The 22,361-nt window shown below is 46.1% G+C and overlaps 1 protein-coding gene across 2 annotated transcripts in view; it reads right to left on the bottom strand.

The window, feature by feature from the left end:
* Positions 1 to 22,361, bottom strand: part of LOC141271795 (uncharacterized) — a 43,361-nt gene that overhangs the window by 8,360 nt on the left and 12,640 nt on the right. Inside the window, exons 2-7 of one of the 2 annotated variants that reach the window (XM_073681949.1) lie at positions 19,609 to 19,680; positions 7,999 to 8,149; positions 7,690 to 7,869; positions 7,483 to 7,606; positions 7,302 to 7,399; positions 7,013 to 7,103 (exon numbers count right to left, since the gene is read on the bottom strand). In XM_073681949.1, the coding sequence (XP_073538050.1) occupies positions 7,013 to 7,103; positions 7,302 to 7,399; positions 7,483 to 7,606; positions 7,690 to 7,869; positions 7,999 to 8,149; positions 19,609 to 19,680 (716 nt within the window). The remainder of the gene's footprint in view (positions 1 to 7,012; positions 7,104 to 7,301; positions 7,400 to 7,482; positions 7,607 to 7,689; positions 7,870 to 7,998; positions 8,150 to 19,608; positions 19,681 to 22,361) is intronic. The other variant, XM_073681950.1, reaches the window with a different exon arrangement.

Here is a 22,361-nt window from a genome sequence, read left to right as displayed (position 1 = left end):
AGCAATCGACAACCCGAAGGGAAGAGCTTGGAACTGGAAGTGTCTGCAACTTCCTTGGATGTAAAAAGCAACCCTTAGATACTTTTGATGATCTTGATGAATTGGGACGTAATAATACGCGTCTTTGAGATCTACTGTATCACTACCATAAAGCAATTGTGAAAAAGAAGCTTTATTGTTGAATTTATTGATTCCATTTTGAATGTATAGTTGTCTACAAATCGGTTGAGGATTTTAGATTTATAATAGTTCTGAATGAACCATCCAGTTTTTTTATTAGAAAGAGAGGGGAATAAAATCCCCTTCCTTTTTGACTGACCGGAACTTCGCATAGCACTCGTTTGTTCAACAGGCTCAAGATCTCTGATTCTAGGGCCAGCTCTTCATCTGGGGATTTTCTTACAGGAGTTATCACAAACAAGTGGCGTGGCTGCTGAAGTGATTGATTCCTTAGTCCATCTCTCACTATGTTGAGGACCCAGGGACTGGAGGAAATGTTTTCCCAGGCCTGAAAAAAATGAGAAAGTCTCCCTCCAACTTGTGGCCTGGCGTCATTGTGGAGGTTTTTTGGAGGCAGCGGAGGGACCCCCAAACATATATCTGGACTCTTTCTTGTTCTTAAAATCCCACTTTCTTTTTTCTCCCGGGGGGCGACCTCTACTAAATTTCCCCCTCCGAAATTAAGTCTTCCTGGCGTCCGCTGAAAACCCAGGGAACCTTCCTTTTTTGTCGCTTGCTTTCTCAAGGACATCGTCCAATTTTTTGTCAAAGAGAAATTGGCCATCACAGGGGATAGAACAGAATCTAGACTTTGATTGTAAGTCCCCAGGGCATCCCTTGAGCCACAGAGCTCGTCTAGCCACGTTTGATAGACCAGCCGACCTAGCTGCCAGTTTTACTGAGTCAGCAGAGGTATCTGCTAGGAAGGCAGCTGCACCATCTAACAGGGGGAGGTTGGCTAGAATTTTTTCCTTTGAGGTCTTTTTATCTTTCAGCTGATCTTCCAACTCCTGTAACCATATCATAAGGGAACGAGCAGTACATGTTCCTGCAATGGCTGGCTTTAGACCTCCTGCTACGGATTCCCAAGTATGCTTTAAAAAGGTATCCGCCTTCTTGTCTAAGAGGTCTCTAAGTACCCCTGAGTCTTCAAGAGGAAGTGCCGATCTTTTTGATGATCTAGACACCGCAGCGTCAATTTTTGGTACCTTGTCCCAGTTTTTAGAGTCCTTTAGTTCTAAGGGATACTTCCTCTTTGAGGATAAAGGCAAGGCTCCTACTTTCTCAGGCTTCCTCCATTCTCTATGTGTAAGTGCCTGGACCTTAGCGTTCACCGGGAAGGTGCGTTTTTTCTTTTCTTCTAACCCTGCAAACATGATGTCTTCTAGGGACTTCACGGATTTGTCTTCCTTTAATCCCATAGTGGTTCTGACAGCCTTTACCAATCTATCTGTGTCTTCTATAGGGAAGCATGGTCTCCCCCTCTATCACTGTCTGAAGAGGATGAGGATGAGGCCCCACTACGACACTGTCCATCCGATAACACAGAGGAGTCAGAGTCAGAAGAAGGATCAGATATGGTTTTTCTTCTTTTCCTCAAAATTGTTTTAAGGGAACTCTCTACCTCCGATCTGATGACAGACCTGAGGCTTGCTGCAAAATCCGGGGTACCCTCACAAATAGTTTTCTGAATGCAGTCCGAGCAGAGCTCCTTCTGCCAGTTTATCGCTACCGGGCATTTGCATATCGCACATCCCCTGTTCCGCTTCTTGGCGGTAACTTTCCTGGGTTCCTCCTGGTGATTTAAACACACAATAGGAGTCCAATTAGCAAATATATCTAGTGACATTCACGAAGATCACTCACCCCGCCACTGTGGATAGCGGAATTGAATACCATTTCAGGATATGCGACGCATCCCTCCTGGAGACCGTGGAGTCCTGAGAAGCTTTACCCTTCTGACTGGGACGACTGCTGCTCCTTCCGTGGAACCGGCGAGCAGACGGAGGTGGTGATAAAGGTGGTAGCGACTGTGGCCATGGCGACAGCTGCTGCTGCTCCATGTCAGACATTATGTCAGGACTTTGAGCAGCGTTCTGATCCCAGGTGCTTCTTAATATAGGGAGATGGGCGGGGTCAGCCACCTCCAGGTTCCTGTGGTCTCCTTCCGGTGATTAGCCCCCTCCCCATGGCCGCCGTTTCAACCAGCGCAAACGCCCCCAGCGTTTTGCCATGCCGGCCGGCATTATACAGAGCACCGCCATCTTTTCTCCGGCGCCGCCCATGACGTCATCGAGGTACGCCCTACCCAGCGTGCCCCGCGCCATGAAGTCAGAGACACATGACCGTGGTCACTTCCGGTCACATGGGCAGCAGGGGGAGGGGGTGCAGCGGTATACGGAAGCCCAGGACCTCTGCACCGCCTGCGCCCGCACGTGCAACAGGTCCCCGGGGAACCTGCGGACGGCACTACCAGCACCTGAAGGCCGGCGCCACGGACAAAAGCCCACTCTTCCAGTGCCGGGACAGGCCTGGGTAAGTCTCTTCAGCATGACAGCCACCTGATTACTTCATGAGGATTCCCATCAAGGACAGGAAACCAACTGAAGCGGGGGAGAGGAGCCGCCCTTTTTTTTCAGATGGTTTCCTGTCCTCGAAGGGTGGATCCTCTCTCTCAGGTGTGCTGTCATGGGTGAAGGGAAAATAAACAATTATACTCTCCTCCTCTCTCCTTCAGCGCTGCATCCCGCTCTGCTGCCGACACTCTCACTGTGTGAGCCACGCTTGGTGTCCATGGTGTAATAGCGCGCACACTGTACCCGCAGCACGGCTCCTGCTGCGGCCGGCGGTCTGTGTGCCCACTATTAAAAACCATGAATATTCACAACAACCCATGGGAGTGGATTGTAGTGAATATTCGTGGTCTTTAATAGCGGGCACACAGACAGCAGAGAGGCAGCAGGAGCCGCGCTGCAGGTACAGTGTGCGCGTTATTAAGGAAAATGAATATTCATTGCTCTACACAACCCCTAGCAAAAATTATGGAATCACCGGGCTCGGAGGATGTTCATTTAGTTGTTTAATGTTGTTGAAAAAAAGATCACAGACATGGCACAAAACTAAAGTCATTTCAAATGGCAACTTTAGGGCTTTAAGAAACACTAAAAGAAATCAAGATAAAAAATGTGGTACTCAGTAAGGGTAATTTTTTTAAGACCAAGCAGAGGGAAAAAATTATGGAATCACCCTGTAAATTTTCATTTCCAAAACTAACACCTGCATCAAATTAGATCTGCTCGTTAGTCTGCATCTAAAAAGGAGTGATCACACCTTGGAGAGCTGTTGCACCAAGTGGACTGACATGAATCACGGCTCCAACAGGAGAGATGTCAATTGAAACAAAGGAGAGGATTATCAAACTCTTAAAAGAAGGTAAATCATCATGCAGTGTTGCAAAATATGTTTTTGCCAGGGGTTGTAGTATGGGGCACAGTTTGGACTATGAGACGCACCCCCCACTTTTCTCCAAAATTTTGCAGCAAAAAAGTGCATCTTATCTCCGAAAAACATGGTACAAAGCCCCCAAGTCCCAGAAGAGCAGAACCCTTCTCAAGTGACCCCATTTTGGAATTTATCTACAGGTGTAATGATTTTGACTCATAGGTGTTTTCCAGTAACAAGCAGCAGTGGATGTTGCCAATTTAAAATTGAAAATCTGCCATTAATGCCCAGTACGTTATGCCCCGCTCGTGCTTCTGGAGACACACATTCCATAAATTAAGAGGGCTCTTATCCCTACAGAAATGCTAAACATGTGGACACTAAAAGTGGTTTAAGCACACTGTGGGGCTCAGAAGGGAGGGGGGCATCTGGATTTGGGAGTGCAGAATTCACTAGATTTCCTTTGGTGGACAAGGAGCCATTGCATTTTTCTATAGCTTTTGTGCTACCAGTAACGTGGAAGCGCAATATATTTCCATTGACAGACCAGAGTGAGGACTTGTTTTTTTTGTGGATGGATTTGAAGCTTTTGTTGGGAACATTTTACATAACATTTTGGATCACATTTATCCTGCGCTCTATGGTGAGCACTTACATTGGGGTTTCCATCTAAATCTTCAAATGACGTGATTTTGATGATATCCCGAGGGATCCATTCACTATAATGAAGCAGCAGAGTTAGTCTGGACTCCATGTGGTCTCTGTTCAGCAGTGTCCTTTTCGGAGGTGTACAAAACTGTGGCTAACTGTATTTTATGCACACCTAAAAATACAGACACCGCCGGATCACAGGTCAGACGCATCTACAGTGCCTCCATCTGCTTCATTATAGGGAATCTTTCGCCTAGGGTTTAGTCTACGTCACATATTTCAGAGATTTACACGGAAATCCCGGTATAAGCGCTTGCGTAGAGTGCAAGATACATGTGAGCCGCGCCTTACTGCGATTTTTAAGAGATAGAATAAATAGTAGGACAAGAATTGGTTTTATTTATTTTTTACGCTGTTCCTCGTGCAGTATAAGTGTTTAGACGACTTTATACTTCAGGTCGGTGCGATTACAGCAATACCAGATTTATATAGTTTTTTTTAAGTTTGGCTGCTGTCACACACTAAAAGACGCTTTTCTTTTTTGCAAAATCAAGTTTTTGAATTGCCATATTTTGAGAGCTATAATTTTTCTATATTTCTGCTAACAGAATCATGTGAGAGCTTTCTTTTTGTGGAACAAGTTGACGTTTTCATTGGTACCATTTTCAGGCACATAACATTTTTGATTACTTTCTATTCCGATTTTTGGGAGGCAGAATGGACAAAAAACAGAAATTTAGGAATTATTTTTGGTGTTTTTTCTTATGCTGGTCACCGTGTGGTAAAAGTGATGACAGATCAGTACAGTTACAAATACTACATTTATGTAATTTTTTTATGTTTTGCCGCTTTTACACAATATAAACTATTTTATAGAAAAAATAATTGTTTTTGCATCGCTATATTCTGAGAGCTATAACCTTTTTATTTCTCCACTGACGGAGCTGTATGACAGCTTATTTGTTGCAGGAAGTGTCGTTTTCAGCAATACCATTTTTATCTAGTTTTATTACATTTTTTGTTAGGCAGTATGATGAAAAAAAGCATCTTTTTTTGGGCACTTTTTTTTTTACAGTGTTCACTGAAGAGGTTAACTAGCATGTCAGTTTTATACGCTGGGTCGTTCTGGACGTAGCAATACCAAATATGTCTTCGCTTTTGTTTTCACATAAATATACTTATTTATTTGCATAACTTTCTTTTTTTTTTTTTACTTTTTTATTTAGTCCCTTTATAGAACGTTTATTATGCTGAACGCTGGTATAATTCATTGCAATGCATTATACCTGTCAGTATTACACTGTCAGAAGCCTCTTAAACCATGCTCCTGGCATGGTTTAACAGGCTTGCCATAGGTCTCTGACCTGGAGGTTGTCATGGTGACCTTGGATTGCCATGACAAAGATCGGGCACTCGCGATGATGTCACAGGGGCGCCGATCAGATGGAGGAGGGAGCCCCTTCCCTCTCCTAGCCTCCCAATTGCTGTAATCGATCGTGGCATTTAGGGGGTTAAACAGCTGGGGGCGGTGCGGGCACAGCTCCTAGCAGTGACAGCCGAGTCTCGGCTGTTACGTATCCCGAGCTCCCGACGGCAATCAAGTGGGCACAGCTCCTGTGCCGCACACTATCACCATGACTTACGCATACATCAAAGGTCGTGAATGGGGTTAAAAACTACCAGAGAGTTGCAGGTTGCAGACTAATATAAGTGGGACAGGCCGATTCCATCACAATCAATAAGAACGTATATGTTCGGGGAGCGAACTAAAACACTAAACCGGAGTTGCAGTCATTTATGGTGGACCATTGGAGCTACTATGAGTTCTGACCAGAAGAGTAGAGAAGGTATTAGTGCTCCACATTACAGGAGTGATTGTGCAGTAATCTGAATTCCTTAGTGTCGAAAACATAATGTAATTTATGACATGGAGTGAAGCCATGAAACCAGGGTTTGAGCCATGCCAACACATGTCCTGCAGACGTGAATAAATGTATATTACAGCCATGAGACACGCACAGCTTAGTGATATATCATGGCACAGGTGTAATGATTTTTGTGCAGTTTGTCACAATCCTCTTTGAAGTTAGTCGGATTTAAAATAAATTGGAAATTCAGGATAAAGGGAAACTCTGTTTGTAATTGTAGAGAAATTCACACTTGGCCCTCACTGCACATTTCATATTGTCGATCATAAAAGCGAAGCTTGACCAGAAACACTGGACCTGGTCTTGTAGCGACCATATGAGCACATTCAGCACCACAGAAGGGAGAGAAGGTAGATTCATCCAATAAGGTATCAGGGTTCTAGGAAGGTAACAGCATCATTACCCTCCGCTTTCTCTTAGAGGCCCAATATATTTTTCTACAAATAATTTTCTAACTTGTCAGCACATTCTACTTATGCTGTCATTTGGCTTTGTAGTTTACAGATCTGGGCAGGTAAGGGTCAGCATTTTCTGATTCCAAGAGGTAGGTGGATCCTCCAGGTTGTAAGCCCTATAGAATAAGGGATTTCAATGCCCAAAGTCATTTGAAAAATTTCAGATGGAGGAATGCTTTTTGCTTGCTTGCGTATTTTCTGCCTTGCTTGCGTATTTGGAAAATAGAGCATGTGACTTCTTTCAGCATTTCTGCAGCAGAAAACGCACCTGCGTTTTTGCTGCGTTTTTTCACCCATAGGAAGTAATGGGTGGTCAAAGATACGCAGCCAAAACCACAACAAATTCACACGTTTTTGATGCAGCCGTATTCCTGCCAGAGAAAAGTTAGTAGCAGATTTGCAGCAGACAAAAACATAGCCTAAGGGTCTAATGGCAGAATGGTGATCACATGATTGTGATATGCCTGGACTACACCACTGATAAGTCAGTGGAAGCTGATGGAAGCTGTGTCTCTGAATTTAGTGGTTACTGCTCACCTGGATGAATATCTGTAGTAATCTCCTCTTTACACCACTCATCACCCTTCACATATGTCTCTGTAGTATTAATATGGGTCAGATTTTCACCCTGAAACAAATATTGTAAAAGTCACAGACAGATGGAGAAGTCACATCTATGATCAGCTCTAATCCTGCCATCTCCACCGTTCTCAATACACAAGTATAAAACATATAATACTGGTGGATAAAACAAGACTGAGCACAAGACCTTCACAGCCATTTACACATCATAGGGGAGATCTCATGACACCTTCTCTCCATCTACCTGATGATCCTGAGGAACATTGGGATTTTCTTGTTTACAGACCTGTGGAAGAAGAGGACGGGGACATCTCTCTGGTGTTGTCCTCTTACTGGATAGATCTGGAGGAAACACATACAGGGACTGAATTCATTCTTTACATACAGATAATTATAGGCCGTGTGTATTTAGTCCTGTCTATTACCTGGTGATGTGAGGGGCTGAGGAACCTCCATCATGACGTCCTTGTACAGATCTTTCTGTCCTTCTAAATACTCCCACTCCTCCATGGAGAAATAGACGGCGACATCCTGACACCTTACAGGAACCTGACACAAATAATGATACAGTCATCCCCCTGATACCTTCATAGTGTTACAGTATAATGTCCCAGCATTCCCAGCAGTGTCACCTCTCCAGTCAGCAGCTCAATCATCTTGTAGGTGAGTTCTAGGATCTTCTGGTCATTGATGTCCTCATGTATCAGGGGGTAAGGTGGAGGTCCTGTGATTGGGCTCAGGGGTCTTCCCCATCCCTCAGACACAGGGTCCTGACAGCGCTCACTAGAGGTCTTCTTCACCACTGTGTAATCCTGGTTATGGATAGACACATTAATAAATCTCACTACAGACATTTCCAGAGTCCTCACCTCTCCAGTTCTGTCCATCTGTTATTCCCATAGATAAGAATGATGTAATGTGACGTCATCAGAATCTCTCACCTCTCCAGTAAGCCGGAAGAGGATCTCTAGGGTGAGTTGTAATATCCCCTCCGCCAGTTTGTTCTTGCCCATATCCATCCTTGATGGGTAAATCGGAAAAAATGTCAAAGTGTAGAATATTTCCACTGAGAAGATCCGGTATTGTAGGGACCTGAATGTGAAGAAGATGAGCCAATGTAACATCATAAAGAATCCCATGTAATAATACAATTACTGGAGATAATGAGAGGAAACATATGAGGAGATATAATTCGTAGATTTTCTATTCTCTAGTAGAAGATAAGTTGAATTGCTGACCGAGTCATCTCCTCCATGCTCCAAATCACTGGCTATGATGGCCATTGCTTCGGCAACTAAATTAGCCACAGGTATCACAAGTTTGTTGAGACTGACCAGGAAATACAGAGACTGGTTGCACACTAGTGCGGAATCATTAAAGTGTTACTATCTTTACTATTTTACTATATTCTGTTTTTTTTCCTGGCATCTACTAATAAAAGTTATATACTTTAGACCACATATTAAACAAAACCCCCCCAAAAAAAGAACTGGTCATGAGCCCACAGCTATGTAGAAAATAACTAAATCTTTATTAGGTAAAAGAAGTCTAGGTCTAAAAGATGAACACAGCAGTGTAAACAGTGTCATCCACAGCCCATCCCAGGAAGAAGGCAGGACTGGCACCATTCCAGCAGGAGAGGACACTTATGGGTCCGTGTATGTCTCTAATTCCCAACATTGTTATTGCTATTGTTGTATATACAGCTAACAAAGAAATCACCTAAAATATCAATATCTATTAATCCATTCATAAACAATCCCAAACAATACGAGATATAGAAAAGCACAGTATGGTGAGGAGACATGTCAGCTAATATCTGTAGACAGTGGAAATAGATGTGCAGCTGATAATGTGTATAGCTGAAGGCTTTTATCACTCTATAAAGGGACCATGTTGATGATATCACACACTCCCAGAATGCTAGAGGGCTAATGCAGTGAGAACAAGTGTCCCCAAATGGTGTATAGCGCATGTACGCCGGCAGCAGGATCTTCCAGGGCGCATGCGCAGGTATTCCAGACACAAGAGGTCAAGATCGCGATTCACACATGTGTCCTGGGCCTCAGATAATCTCACGATGTCTAAAACAGCGCCCCGTACAGGTGCATGAGCAGTATGAGTCTATCGATGCCGAGCGCACGCCCCCGCTGTCACAGCAACAATCAGTTGCCTGGAGGAGGCGCCCGCGCGGCGTAGCAAAGGATAAGAAATTACTGCAGTTTACAAAAAAATGCCACAACGGGAACCAATAAATGTCACAGCAGGTGCGATATTAACACCTATAAGGGGAAGCATATAATGCAAGATATTCATATACAGTAGTGTTCAAAATAATAGTAGTCCAATATGACTAACCAGATTAATCACTGTTTTTGGTATAAATTATATTACCACATGTCGAACAATTTACCAGTTGGTGCAGTAGATTCTAAGAAAACCAACAGACTCAGCATTCATGATCTGCACGTTGTTGAGTCTGTATATTTGAATAATTAATTGAAAGGGGGGTTGTTCAAAATAATAGCAGTGTGGAGTTCATTTAGTGAGGTCAATCATTCTGTGAAGAAACACCTGTGAATCAGGTGGCCCTTATTTAAGGGTGAAGCCAGCACATGTTGTACATGCATTTGTCCTTGAAAGCCTGAGAAATATGGGTCATTCGAAACATTGTTCAGAAGAACAGTGCACTTTGATTAAAAAGTTGATTGGAGAGGGTAAAACTTATAAAGAAGTGCAGACAACGATAGGCTGTTGAGCTAAAATGATCTCCAATGCTTTAAAATGGAAAGCCAAGCCAGAAAGAAGTGGAAGAAAACGGAAGACTACCATTCAAATGGATCGAAGAATAGCCAGAATGGCAAAGGCTCAGCCAATGATCAACTATAGGATGATCAAAGACAGTCTCAAGTTACCTGCAAGTTCTGTGACAGTCAGAAGACGCATGTGTGACGCTTATCTCTTGGCAAGAAGTCCCCGCAAACTCCCACTGTTAAAAAAAAAAGACATGTACTGAAGCGGATACAATTTGTCAAAGAACACATCAACTGGCCTAAAGAGAAATGGAGAAACATTTTGTGGACTGATGAAAGTAAAATTGTTCTTTTTGATTCCAAGGGCCGCAGACAGTTCGACAGACGACCCCCAAACTCTTCATTCAAGCCACAGTACACTCTGAAGACAGTGAAGCATGGTGGTGCAAGCATCATGATATGGGCATGTTTCTTTTACTATGGTGTCGGACCTATTTACCGCATACCAGGGATCATGGACCAGTTTGCATATATTAAAATACTTGAAGAGGTCATGTTGCCTTGCGCTGAAGAGGATATGCCCTTGAAATGGGTGTTTCAACAAGACAATGACCCTAAACACACCAGTAAACAAGCAAAATCTTGGTTCAGTCCAACAAAATTGAGGTTATAGAGTGGCCAATCCAATCCCTGGACCTTAAACCGATAGAACACTTGTGGGGTGACATCAAAAATGCAGTTTCTGAGGCAAAGCCAACAAATGCCAAAAAATTGTGGGATGTAGTCAAAGCATCCCGGGCTGGAATAACAGTCGACAGGTGCCAGAAGTTGGTTGACTCTATGCAACATAGATGTGAAGCAGTTCTAAAAAACTGTGGGTATACAACTAAATATTAGGTTAGTGATTCACGGGAATGCTAAATCCTCAAAAAAAAAAGTACATATTGTGAGTTTGTAAAGACAAATGCAGACACTGCTATTTTTTAGAACAGTCCAATGTTCATTTTTTGTTATTTTCTGTAAAGTAGTTAAAAATTATATAAATTTCTCTTCATGCTTTGAATCAGAAAACAGTGTGCAATGTTCCCAATGCATCGAAGTAAAAACTAGTATAAAGATTTTGTGCTTAGCTCATGTATTTGAACACACTGCTATTATATTGAACACTACTGTAAGTTAGTGCAGATATTTACATACAGTATCTTATTATGAGCGAAAATAGATATAGTCAGAATCAATATATAAATAGTTGTAATTGTAGCACCCCGAGGGCTCGGCTGCTACAGGGGTATTGCACCTCGAACCAGAGGTGTGGTATTCCACTCCCGGGTAAGGATGGAGTGTGGACTGGAACTCTGTCAGCTGCATGCACCACATACATCCCATTTCCGGGGGACAGATCAACGGTACTCCCACCAGATAGATGTGCAGGTACGACAGCGTCTGTCCCTGGCTGGAGTGGGAGGGGGGGAGGAATAGCCCAGTGGTGCAGGAGCAGAGAGGGGAGGGACTCTGGGCATAGGAAGGAGCCCATTGGTGGCTAGTCACCTGGGCTCGGGTGTCAGAGGGAGTATAAAAAGGTGGGCACCATCTTAGGGGGTGTGGAGTTAGACAGAAGAAGAGGAGAAGAGTAGTGACAGGGAGCAGCAGCCCTGTCTGGGTGCTGCTCCTGAAGGGAGCAAGAGAGAGAAAGACAAGAGGAAAGGAACAAGGAAGGAATGGAACCTGGAGAAAGGCCCAGAGACATGAAGGAAGAGTGAACCCTGAGATCCCACGAGTGAGCTAAAACGGGTGAAGGGTTGGCAGATCAGGGTACCGGATCCCGAACTGGTGGAGGCCACTTATCCTCAGCCAGGAACCGGAGGTCGTGGCCACGTCTTGGCGCGACCACTCACTACACTCACCACGAAGGCACGCCACATAGGGTCAGGGAAACCGGAGATAGGTTTCGCCACCAGAAGGCCCGAGGAAGCTGGACATGGGTGGGTCCCTAGTGGGGATGGCCAGAGAAAGGAACGGAGAAAGGAGTTCAAGGTCACACTCTGGAACTGCCTGGGGGTTGGTCGAGCCCCGTACCTGGTGGACGCAGCACGGCTCGGGTCGTCATCACCTGCAGGACTGACACTGATAACATCTGTGAGTAAAGCATTGAAAACTGCCATCAGTCTCTGTGTTCCATCGTACTACCAGCACTAAAGGTACCGGGACGCCCTTTCTATTACTTCCTTCACCCGCACCAGCTGCCCTGAGGCCATACCTCTCCCGTTGGGGGTTATACCACCATTGCTGCAATCCTATCACCGGCCTCAGCGGTCTGCCCTGCAGCGGCGGCCTCATAGCCGCAAATCAACGGGTGGCGTAGTCGACACTTAAACAACACCTACAAAGACTGCCACACACTTAGTTTGACCACCCTGGGCACGGACCGGGTCCCCGCCACTCGGAGACCACTACCCCCATCGGATCCGGCTCCGGGTATTCCCCCGCGCACACGTGCGCCGCACTACAGCACTGGCCCAGGGGGCGCGTCAACTTTGGCGTAGTCGGCAGGATTACGTGCCCGCAACCACCGGGTACTGCGTGCCTGAAAAAAAAGAGACTTTTATACTTACCTGTGGTGAAGTTTTCCGCCGTCCGAAGTCGTTTCCCGCCATCTGGAGCCGATTCCCGCCATCCGACGCCATCTTCTGCCTTCTTCCCGCCATCCGTGGAGCTTTCCCGCCATTGGACGCCATCTTGAGGACGCCGCGCGGGAAGAAGAGGGGCGTGGACTCCGAAAGCCCGCGAGAATTGAAGCCCCGCCTCACGTCCGGACGTTGCGTCAGGTCCTGGAGGGAGCCCAGCGACGCCGACGTCACAGGAGCGCGACGGAAGGTCCTCAACCCTGACGATCCACTGCGGAGCCGCGGCCTACGGAAGAGGATCATCGCAAGGTAGGCCACGGTCCACTAGGGGGGAGGAGGATGTCGGATACGGAGGAGAGCTTCACTGCCGCAGCCACCATCCAGCACCGCGTCCATCCCGAGAGGCAGCAGAAGCGGATCGGAGGCCGAGGACGACGCCGCGGGGAAGGCCGCAACGACAAGTAAGGGGGACGCCGTTACTCCGGGCCCTGAGGCCGCGGACCTGCCCCTACCTCCCGCCGCGGAACCCGAAGCTCTGGGTGCCGCGCCGCCCGCCGTGCCTCCATCACCAGCAGTCAGCCCTCCAGCAGCAAGCTCTGCAGCGGAGCCTAGCCCTGGACCGTGCTCCCCAACACCGGGCACGATCAGAAAGTCACCGGCCTGGTTAAAAGGCCGAGTGCCCGCGGGCGCTGCACCCCAGCCGGGGCCCCCAGTCGTGCCGCCATTGGGGAAAGACCTGTATGAGCAGCACACCTGCCCGGATGGGACACCATTCGTCTGGCCGCCTGGGTACACCAACCCCCGCTCCAGGAAAAGTCACCCCGTAGGAGTGGCTCCACATTAAAAACGTGGAGCAAAAGACAAGGGCCCGCCAGGACCCCCCCCCGTACAGCTCACGGTCCCCGAGTCACCGGGACTGTTGTTAAGTTTCACATGGCATGTGGCTGGGGCATCATTCAAGACCCGAAGACCATAGGCCAGGTGTTTGTAAACAGGAGCGACGTAGAGTCCCACCTACCGGAGGGGCACAGTGGACGGGTCTGAACCTGAGGAAGAGAAAGGAGCGTGTGGAGCACACCGTTAATCGTAAACGGTAAAAGAGGAGATGTAAATAGTTACCCGACCGGGTATAAGGACTGTTGTGGGACTGTTTCCACTAAGAGTGTGGTCCCCGTTGGGACAGAAAGAGAACTGTTGCCTATTTATGCCCTAATCCCTAACCTGACCGAGGACTGAGAGCGGCCAGATCCCAAGATCCCAAGAACCCGAGAATTCAAGAATGTTTTATTTGAGAATGCCTTAATGTGAAATTTGATATGATGCCAAAGTTTTACATAGTGTTTTTGTAAAAGAGTTCCGGTGGCATTAGCCAGCTGTTGAGAAAACCTCCCATAAAGGGATGGATGAAAGTTGATGTGTTTTATGTGTACGTACACTTTAAAAATTGTTTTACTCTATTTCAGCCCGAGGACGTGCTGTGGTTTACCAGGGGGGAATGTAGCACCCCGAGGGCTCGGCTGCTACAGGGGTATTGCACCTCGAACCAGAGGTGTGGTATTCCACTCCCGGGTAAGGATGGAGTGTGGACTGGAACTCTGTCAGCTGCATGCACCACATACATCCCATTTCCGGGGGACAGATCAACGGTACTCCCACCAGATAGATGTGCAGGTACGACAGCGTCTGTCCCTGGCTGGAGTGGGAGAGGGGGAGGAATAGCCCAGTGGTGCAGGAGCAGAGAGGGGAGGTACTCTGGGCATAGGAAGGAGCCCATTGGTGGCTAGTCACCTGGGCTCGGGTGTCAGAGGGAGTATAAAAAGGTGGGCACCATCTTAGGGGGTGTGGAGTTAGACAGAAGAAGAGGAGAAGAGTAGTGACAGGGAGCAGCAGCCCTGTCTGGGTGCTGCTCCTGAAGGGAGCAAGAGAGAGAAAGACAAGAGGAAAGGAACAAGGAACAAGGAAGGAATGGAACCTGGAGAAAGGCCCAGAGACATGAAGGAAGAGGGAACCCTGAGATCCCACGAGTGAGCTAAAACGGGTGAAGGGTTGGCAGATCAGGGTACCGGATCCCGAACTGGTGGAGGCCACTTATCCTCAGCCAGGAACCGGAGGTCGTGGCCACGTCTTGGCGTGACCACTCACTACACTCACCACGAAGGCACGCCACATAGGGTCAGGGAAACCGGAGATAGGTTTCGCCACCAGAAGGCCCGAGGAAGCTGGACATGGGTGGGTCCCTAGTGGGGATGGCCAGAGAAAGGAACGGAGAAAGGAGTTCAAGGTCACACTCTGGAACTGCCTGGGGGTTGGTCGAGCCCCGTACCTGGTGGACGCAGCACGGCTAGGGTCGTCATCACCTGCAGGACTGACACTGATAACATCTGTGAGTAAAGCATTGAAAACTGCCATCAGTCTCTGTGTTCCATCGTACTACCAGCACTAAAGGTACCGGGACGCACTTTCTATTACTTCCTTCACCCGCACCAGCTGCCCTGAGGCCATACCTCTCCCGTTGGGGGTTATACCACCATTGCTGCAATCCTATCACCGGCCTCAGCGGTCTGCCCTGCAGCGGCGGCCTCATAGCCGCAAATCAACGGGTGGCGTAGTCGACACTTAAACAACATCTACAAAGACTGCCACACACTTAGTTTGACCACCCTGGGCACGGACCGGGTCCCCGCCACTCGGAGACCACTACCCCCATCGGATCCGGCTCCGGGTATTCCCCCGCGCACACGTGCGCCGCACTACAGCACTGGCCCAGGGGGCGCGTCATAATCTCTTTGTAAAAGCCCAAAATAGGCAGATTAGTATAATGTAGATACATATATCAGTCAGTGCAATATTGGACGCATGAGTGTGTGGAATAACAACTGGGGTTCACAGAACAGTAGATATCACCTGTGGTGTACACCATGATAAGAGGTGTCTAGCAATGCAAAACTTGGCTCTCTTGTATGGAGCCAGAAGTAGTGTAACCGGCTTACAGTAGAAATTCCCATATACAGATCCTAAATAAAACCACCAAGGTCATCTGTTCATTCAATCCCGCGGGGGGCGAGAGAGTCCAAACGGAAAATCCATTGGAATTCTATTTGGAGGATTAGTTTATTCCAATCTCCTTTTCTGACATTTTGTCTGACAACCGCCAAAATACAAAAGGAGATAGCTTTGTTGTTACCCTGATGGTACCCTCTAATTTGTCTTGCATTGGGGTATCCTTTTAATATCCGATGCCTGAGGTGTTCATGGTTTTCTAAATTTCCTTTTCGTTTTTCCCCCAAAGTCTAAATACAGTCACATTCCTACTAAGATTTTGGTCAAGGGTCTGGATAAAAAAATAGCCTCAAAGAATTAATTTAAATTCATGGCACCTAATTGTCACCATTCCCACTATTTATGCTCTCCATAAAGTTCACAAAGGGTTAGACCAACTTAGAGGATAACAAAATCTAAGACAGCAACTAAATGAACATATACCCTATTGTAGATAAGTAAAAGGCAAAAGTGCATATAAATAACATAGGATACTTAGTAAACACTGGTTTTGATTAGAAAAAGGAGCGTAAAAGCCATCTATGCTTTAGTTTCTTGTACTCAGTGCACACGAGGGTGAGGCTTGTTTCTTTGAGCAGGACATTACGTTTATATGGCTTCCCATTGCTGGGTGTCCATAGTTGGTTCTGCTCAGCCCAAATTTACATTGAGGTGATTCTTGACACATAGTAAGGTTTTAATACTAGAGGTTAGGATTGTAATGACTGGGTACACCTTGGCACTGTTGAGATGTTTTTTACACTTTTTTTTTTTAATCAAAAACAGTGTTTACTAAGTATCCCTCTGTATGTTATTTATATGAACTTTTGCTTTTTACTTAATTATAGTACGACACATGTTCATTTAGTTTTTATCTTAGATTTTGTCTGTCTAATGGCCAGTGTGAACATGCTTTTATAGGCTGCATGTATACCAACTTATACTCCAGTTCATTTCTTTTGATTTTGCTGCACTTAGTGGACGTCCTATAGTGTCAGGAGTCAATTCCGTTAGTCAGTACACAGGGATCTAAATAGACAATATACTCCACCCCTTTGTCATTTCGATGCCTTTATATGTCAGGAATACAGCCGATCTCTTGGTGAAATTGGATGGTATGATCATAGAGGGCAACACTATTTGGATTCAATAGATGTAGAGGAACAATTTCGCAGTATTCCCCGTGAAAGAAGGATCATGGTTGCTAATTATTTCCTATAGGGAAAATATATATATTCTTGTACCGTGTTAGCCAGTAGATAGAAAAATATTTAGATTTGAGAGTCCTCAGTGGTTGATACCTTTTAATGGCTAAATGAAAAGATGGTAACAAATTGCAAGCTTTCGTGACTACCTTGGTCTCTTCATCAGGCTAATATACCACAAAATCTGAAGAGTCACATATTTATACACAATAAGACTCAAAAATAATGCAATAGGTAAGACAGGTGATGGAAAGCAGAGTTATTACGGAAGAGATAAACAGTTCTGGCTATAAATATTTTAGCAGTTAATAGATAAGGAGTGTGAAGGTTTTATTGTCCTGTGACTAGGTCCAGTGTTATGATGGCCTCACAAGTCTGAAGGGCCCATTCCTTAGTTGATGTAGAATGACATAAATCCATGCAACACATTCATTCCTGCTCTGAAAGTGTTAAAGGTCATCATCAGTTTATATTCTGAGATTCTTCTTTCTCTTTGAGATTTGAAGTTACCTTTTAATACCAGTAATTTCATTTCTTTTATGCTGTGATCAGGGGAACAAAAATGCTTGGCTACAGGCAGATCTATTCTGTTTTTTTTAATTGTGTGGCGATGATGATTCATCCTTGTCCTAAGTTTTTGCCCTGTCTTCCCTACTTAAAGACCCCCAGCTGGACATTTGGTACATATAATTAAGTACACTACATTAGATGTGATACAGCTGAAATTACCTGGGATCTTATAGTCCTGATGTGAATTGGGAATCTTTATCTTGTCTGTGGTCATTATAAACGGACAGGTTTTACATTTTTTCTGTTTGCAAGGAAAAGTACCTGTAGCTGGTGGAGATGACAGGGAGCTTCTAAGTTTCAAATCTAAGAAGCATCATTATCAGAAGCTCCCTGTCATCCCTGTCAAATGTAAAACCTGTCTGTTTATAATGACCACAGACAAGATAAAGATCCCCAATTCACATCAGGACTATAAAGATCCCAGGTACGTTCAGCTGTTGAGTTGGAGGTTTGGCTTACCGACTCCACAGCCTTAATAAATGAATAGTAAGAATTATAGGCACGTTTGACAATCAATCAAATCAGGTCTATCGGATAATTAAAAAACATAGAGGCATACTTCGATCGGATCCGGATGTAAGGAATATCATTCCACCTAACCCAAGTATCACATCAGGGGTGGATTAAGAGTAGCAAGGGCCCCGGGCAGTTTAGAAGGCGCGGGCCCCCCCCCACCTGATTTATCACATGACATGTCACATGATCCCCTGTGATAGATCATGTGATAGTTCACGGGAAATTAATTTGGCACAATATTAATTGTGCTGCCTCATCTGAGAGCAGCACAATATTGGGGCAGAAACCCTGATTCCAGCGATGTGTCACTTTTTCAGCTGCTTGTTGTCATTTTGAGAAAATCACCGTTTTATCTGCTGCAGATCTAGCAGCTCTCTGAATGCTGCACTCTGTATAGCCCCACCCACATCACTGATTGGCAGCTTTCTGCCCATGCTCAGTGTACACAGAAATCTACTGATCAGTGATGGGGGTGGGGTCCTACAGAACTTACTAGTCATCTAGTGATAATTACCTTCTGACAAATCAATGATTTTATCAAAACAACACTAAGCAGCCCAGTAAGTGACACATTACTGGAATCAGTGCCTCTAACCCTACATTATGCTGCTCTCAGATTAGGTGGCAAAAACCTGATGACAGATTCCCTTTAAAGGAGCTGTAAAGACAAAAAAGTTTGTATTAAAAAAAATACAAGCCATTTGTGAAATTAACCTTTTTTCATTGTTAATTCACATTAGACTGTATCTTCAACACTTTTGTCAGCAGGTCTTATTACAGACTCTGAATAGGGCAGCTCTCTCCCTCTCCCTCAGCAGAAAGTCACAGCATGGTTAAAAAACGGGATCTTTTATGATTTTCTCATAATAAATAAAAAAGGACATGCAAGTCCTCCAAACTATTTTCCGTTTCTCTATAGGGGAGGTCCTAAATCTTTCTTGTTCTTTAGTTGATCACATGTCAAAAAGGCAAAGCATTTACTATGAACTCGCCTAAAAAAATATACACTTGGAGAGTAATATTATCATCTGCATGTAAATATTCCTTGACTCTAAGGGCTCGCTCACACTGTCGTATAACACGGCCGAATGCTATGTGATGTTTTATCGGATAGGACTCGGCCCTATGTTATACTATGGGACAGTGCGATTATTGGCATGAGAAAATAATCTCATTCAATATTCGGACCATGTGCACCCATACAAGTCTATGGGTGCACGAAAAACATTGGACTGCACTCGGATGTCATCCAAGTGCAGTCCGATGAACACTCACAGAGACTATGGAGAAGATGGAGAAATTAAGTTCTCCATCTTCTCCATATCTGTGCTGCGAGAGAATCGGATCACACTCAGTTGAAGCTCTGACAGAGTTTGAGCCGAGTGTCATTAGCATAATTGGCCCTATTCTCTTGCATGAGAGAATATATGGCTTAGTGAGTGGACCCTAAAACTGAATAATAGTGACGGACAGGCACCTCACAAGCGGGATCCATGTAGCTCTCAGATGTCGTGTAGGTAGGGCTTCATTCCATGGGGTAGGGCTTAATTTCAAGGTATATAAAAAAAATGGACTTCAAATAAAAATTAAATTAACACAAAAAGCACTAATTGAATTATTTTTTTCGTATTTATGTTTGCAGCCCCTTTAAAAACACTTTGAGGACCAAGGCACATATATGTCCCATAGTTTTAAACTGGAAAAAAACTTGATTGAATAAAATTTAAGGTCCTCAAAGGTTTAAGTAGGTCATAAATTCATATGAATACTTGCTCATACAATTGCACATGCCAAAAGATGAAGAAGAACAGAATCAAAAATATGACATTAAGTGGAGCACTTACAGGTATTCAAGGTGAAAGAGACCAGCAAAGGCATCGTCTCGAATGACAGTAAATGAGTTAGAATTCAGCAAGCTGAAAATGAAGACAGCAGGTTAGAAGCGAACCAGACTTTATGGTGCTCAGAATTAGTCAAGCAGAATTTATTGACTGCTCTTGCAAAGCACTGAGACTGCCGCTGTGTATAGATGGCGCCGTGCGGCCTCCCGCTGTGTATAGATGGCGCCGTGCGGCCTCCCGCTGTGTATAGATGGCGCCGTGCGGCCTCCCGCTGTGTATAGATGGCGCCGTATAGATGGCTACGTGCGGCCTCCTGCTGAGTATACGTGTATAGATGGCTACGTGCGGCCTACTGCTGAGTATAGATGCCGCACGGCGCTCCCCCCAGAGACAGCAGGAGGCCGCACAGCGCCATCTATACTCAGCGGGAGACCGCACGTAGCCATCTATACACAGCAGGAGGCCGCACGGCGACATCTATACTCAGCGGGGGGCCGCACGTAGCCATCTATACACAGCGGGGGGGCGCACGTAGCCATCTATACACAGCGGGGGGGCGCACGTAGCCATCTATACACAGCGGGGGGGGCGCACGTAGCCATCTATACACAGCGGGGGGCCGCACGTAGCCATCTATACACAGCGGGAGGCCGCACGGCGCCCCCCCCCGAGAGACATCAGGAGGCCGCACAGAGCCAACTATACTCAGCAGGAGGCCGCATGCAGTCATACACACACACACAAACATATACAGACACGCATAAACACATTTGAAACACAAAAATACATACAAACAGACATCACACAATGACATCTGCCCACACACACACAAACAGACAGACATCACACACACACACACACCTGCCCACACACACATCTGTGTGTGTGTATGTATAGTGTGTGTGTGTGTATAATGTGTGTGTATGTATAGTGTGTGTATGTATAGTGTGTGTGTATAATTTGTGTGTGTGTATTTTTTTTTTAAGTTAAAAACAAGTAAAATGCATGTGGCATCAATATCAAGACTCCAGATATAAGGGCCTATTCACACTGAATTTTGCAATGCATTCATCTCCTCTTTCCAGGCTTCTATCTAAATCCCTGAAAAATGGCATTCAGATGGGCCTTGACATAGCCATTGATTTGAACAAAGGCAAACCGAGGCTAAAGTCTGAATCTTTAGGCTCCATTTGCTCTGCTTTCAGATGTCTCATTTCAGACAGCACAATCCTGAATTTCAGGGATTCAGTTGTAAGCCTTGTGTAAAGACCTGAATGCAGCGCTGAATGTAGTGTGAATAGGTCCTTACATCCTACACCACCTTAGGGGATTGTTGTTATGGAGTATTGCCCCTGGGTGGCCGCAGTTATGACCACCACCAGGGCTCGCGGTCACCCACCTAGCTTTGGTATTCTGGGGAGCTGGTATAATGAATATCTGAGAAGAGCCCTAGAGAAGCAAGAACATTGGACAACCAAGAGGTGGTGGCCTCAAGTCAGGTGTAGTGTTCAACAGGGCAAGACTTTCTAACCTGCCCACACACACACACACCTGCCCACACAGGCACACACACCTGCCCACACACACACACACACCTGCCCCCACACACACACACCTGCCCACACACACACACACACACCTGCCCACACAGACACCTGCCCCCACACACACCTGCCCACAAACACACACACCTGCCCACACACACACACCTGCCCACACACACCTGCCCACACACACCCACACACATATACACACACACACACACACACATATACACACACACCTGCCCACAAACACACACACATCTGCCCACACACACTCACCATCCCCCGGCTCCATTCCTCCAGCCTGCTCTGTCTCTTTTTCGGTGCAGCACTGCAGGCCGGGGCGCACTGTGTGACGTCACAGCTAGGAGACACAGCCGCGCACAGGGCCATGTCTCCTAGCAGTGACGCGGCCGGGCCAGCACAGGGAAGTTAACTGCTGCAGTGCTGGCCCGGCCGATGAAGTAGTGGCGGCTGCTGCTGGGGGAGCGGTCCGGGCCCCCCCCTCCCGCCACTGCTACCGCTATGTGCCGCGGCGGCCCGCACATATAATGAGGGCAATCCGGCATTAGACACCCCGCCTGGAGCCGCGGGCCCCCTGCAGGCTCGGGGCCCCGGGCGGTCGCCCGGATTGCCCTCATTATAATCTGCCTATGTATCACGTACAAAAAAGGTAAATCTATCAGGGACGGACTAGTCCACAGTTTTTATAAAATACGACACAGGAAGGTACTTGGCTAGACCGTAGAACCTGTGGCCCTTTTATATGTGGTGACTGTGGTTTCTGTAACTGGATTAGACAGTGTAGGACCCGCACTGGGGCATCTTCAAACAAACAGTTTTTATCAGAGATTTTGCGAACTGCAAAACAACAGGTGTCTGTGCTTGCATGCAGTCGAATGCAGCAGGCAGAAAATTAACTTTATTCTCCCTGCCAGCATTCGGTGTTCAGTCATGGAGGCAGCGCAGGGTCAGTCACCATTGTAGGAATAAAGCAGACGCCCTGACTGACAGCCAACGATTCTCTCATAGAGATCACTGGAAAGCTCGGCCGAGTAGAACAGTTGTGTGTGGGGGAGTTGGGAGAGATAGATATCAGCTGAATGACTGTTCGGCCAACACTTATCTCATGTGTATGGGGCCATTAGTATTACACTAACAGGCACACAGAGAGGGGGAGTCCTGTGTTCCCCATCGACACATCCCAATATA

The sequence above is a fragment of the Phyllobates terribilis genome, unplaced genomic scaffold (assembly GCF_046119375.1).
Source record: "Phyllobates terribilis strain yellow unplaced genomic scaffold, ASM4611937v1 Scaffold_5__5_contigs__length_657084704, whole genome shotgun sequence".
In the NCBI taxonomy this organism is placed as follows: domain Eukaryota; kingdom Metazoa; phylum Chordata; class Amphibia; order Anura; family Dendrobatidae; genus Phyllobates; species Phyllobates terribilis.
The sequence above is the reverse complement of the archived record's forward strand: the minus strand, read 5'-3'. Positions and strand labels throughout refer to the sequence as shown.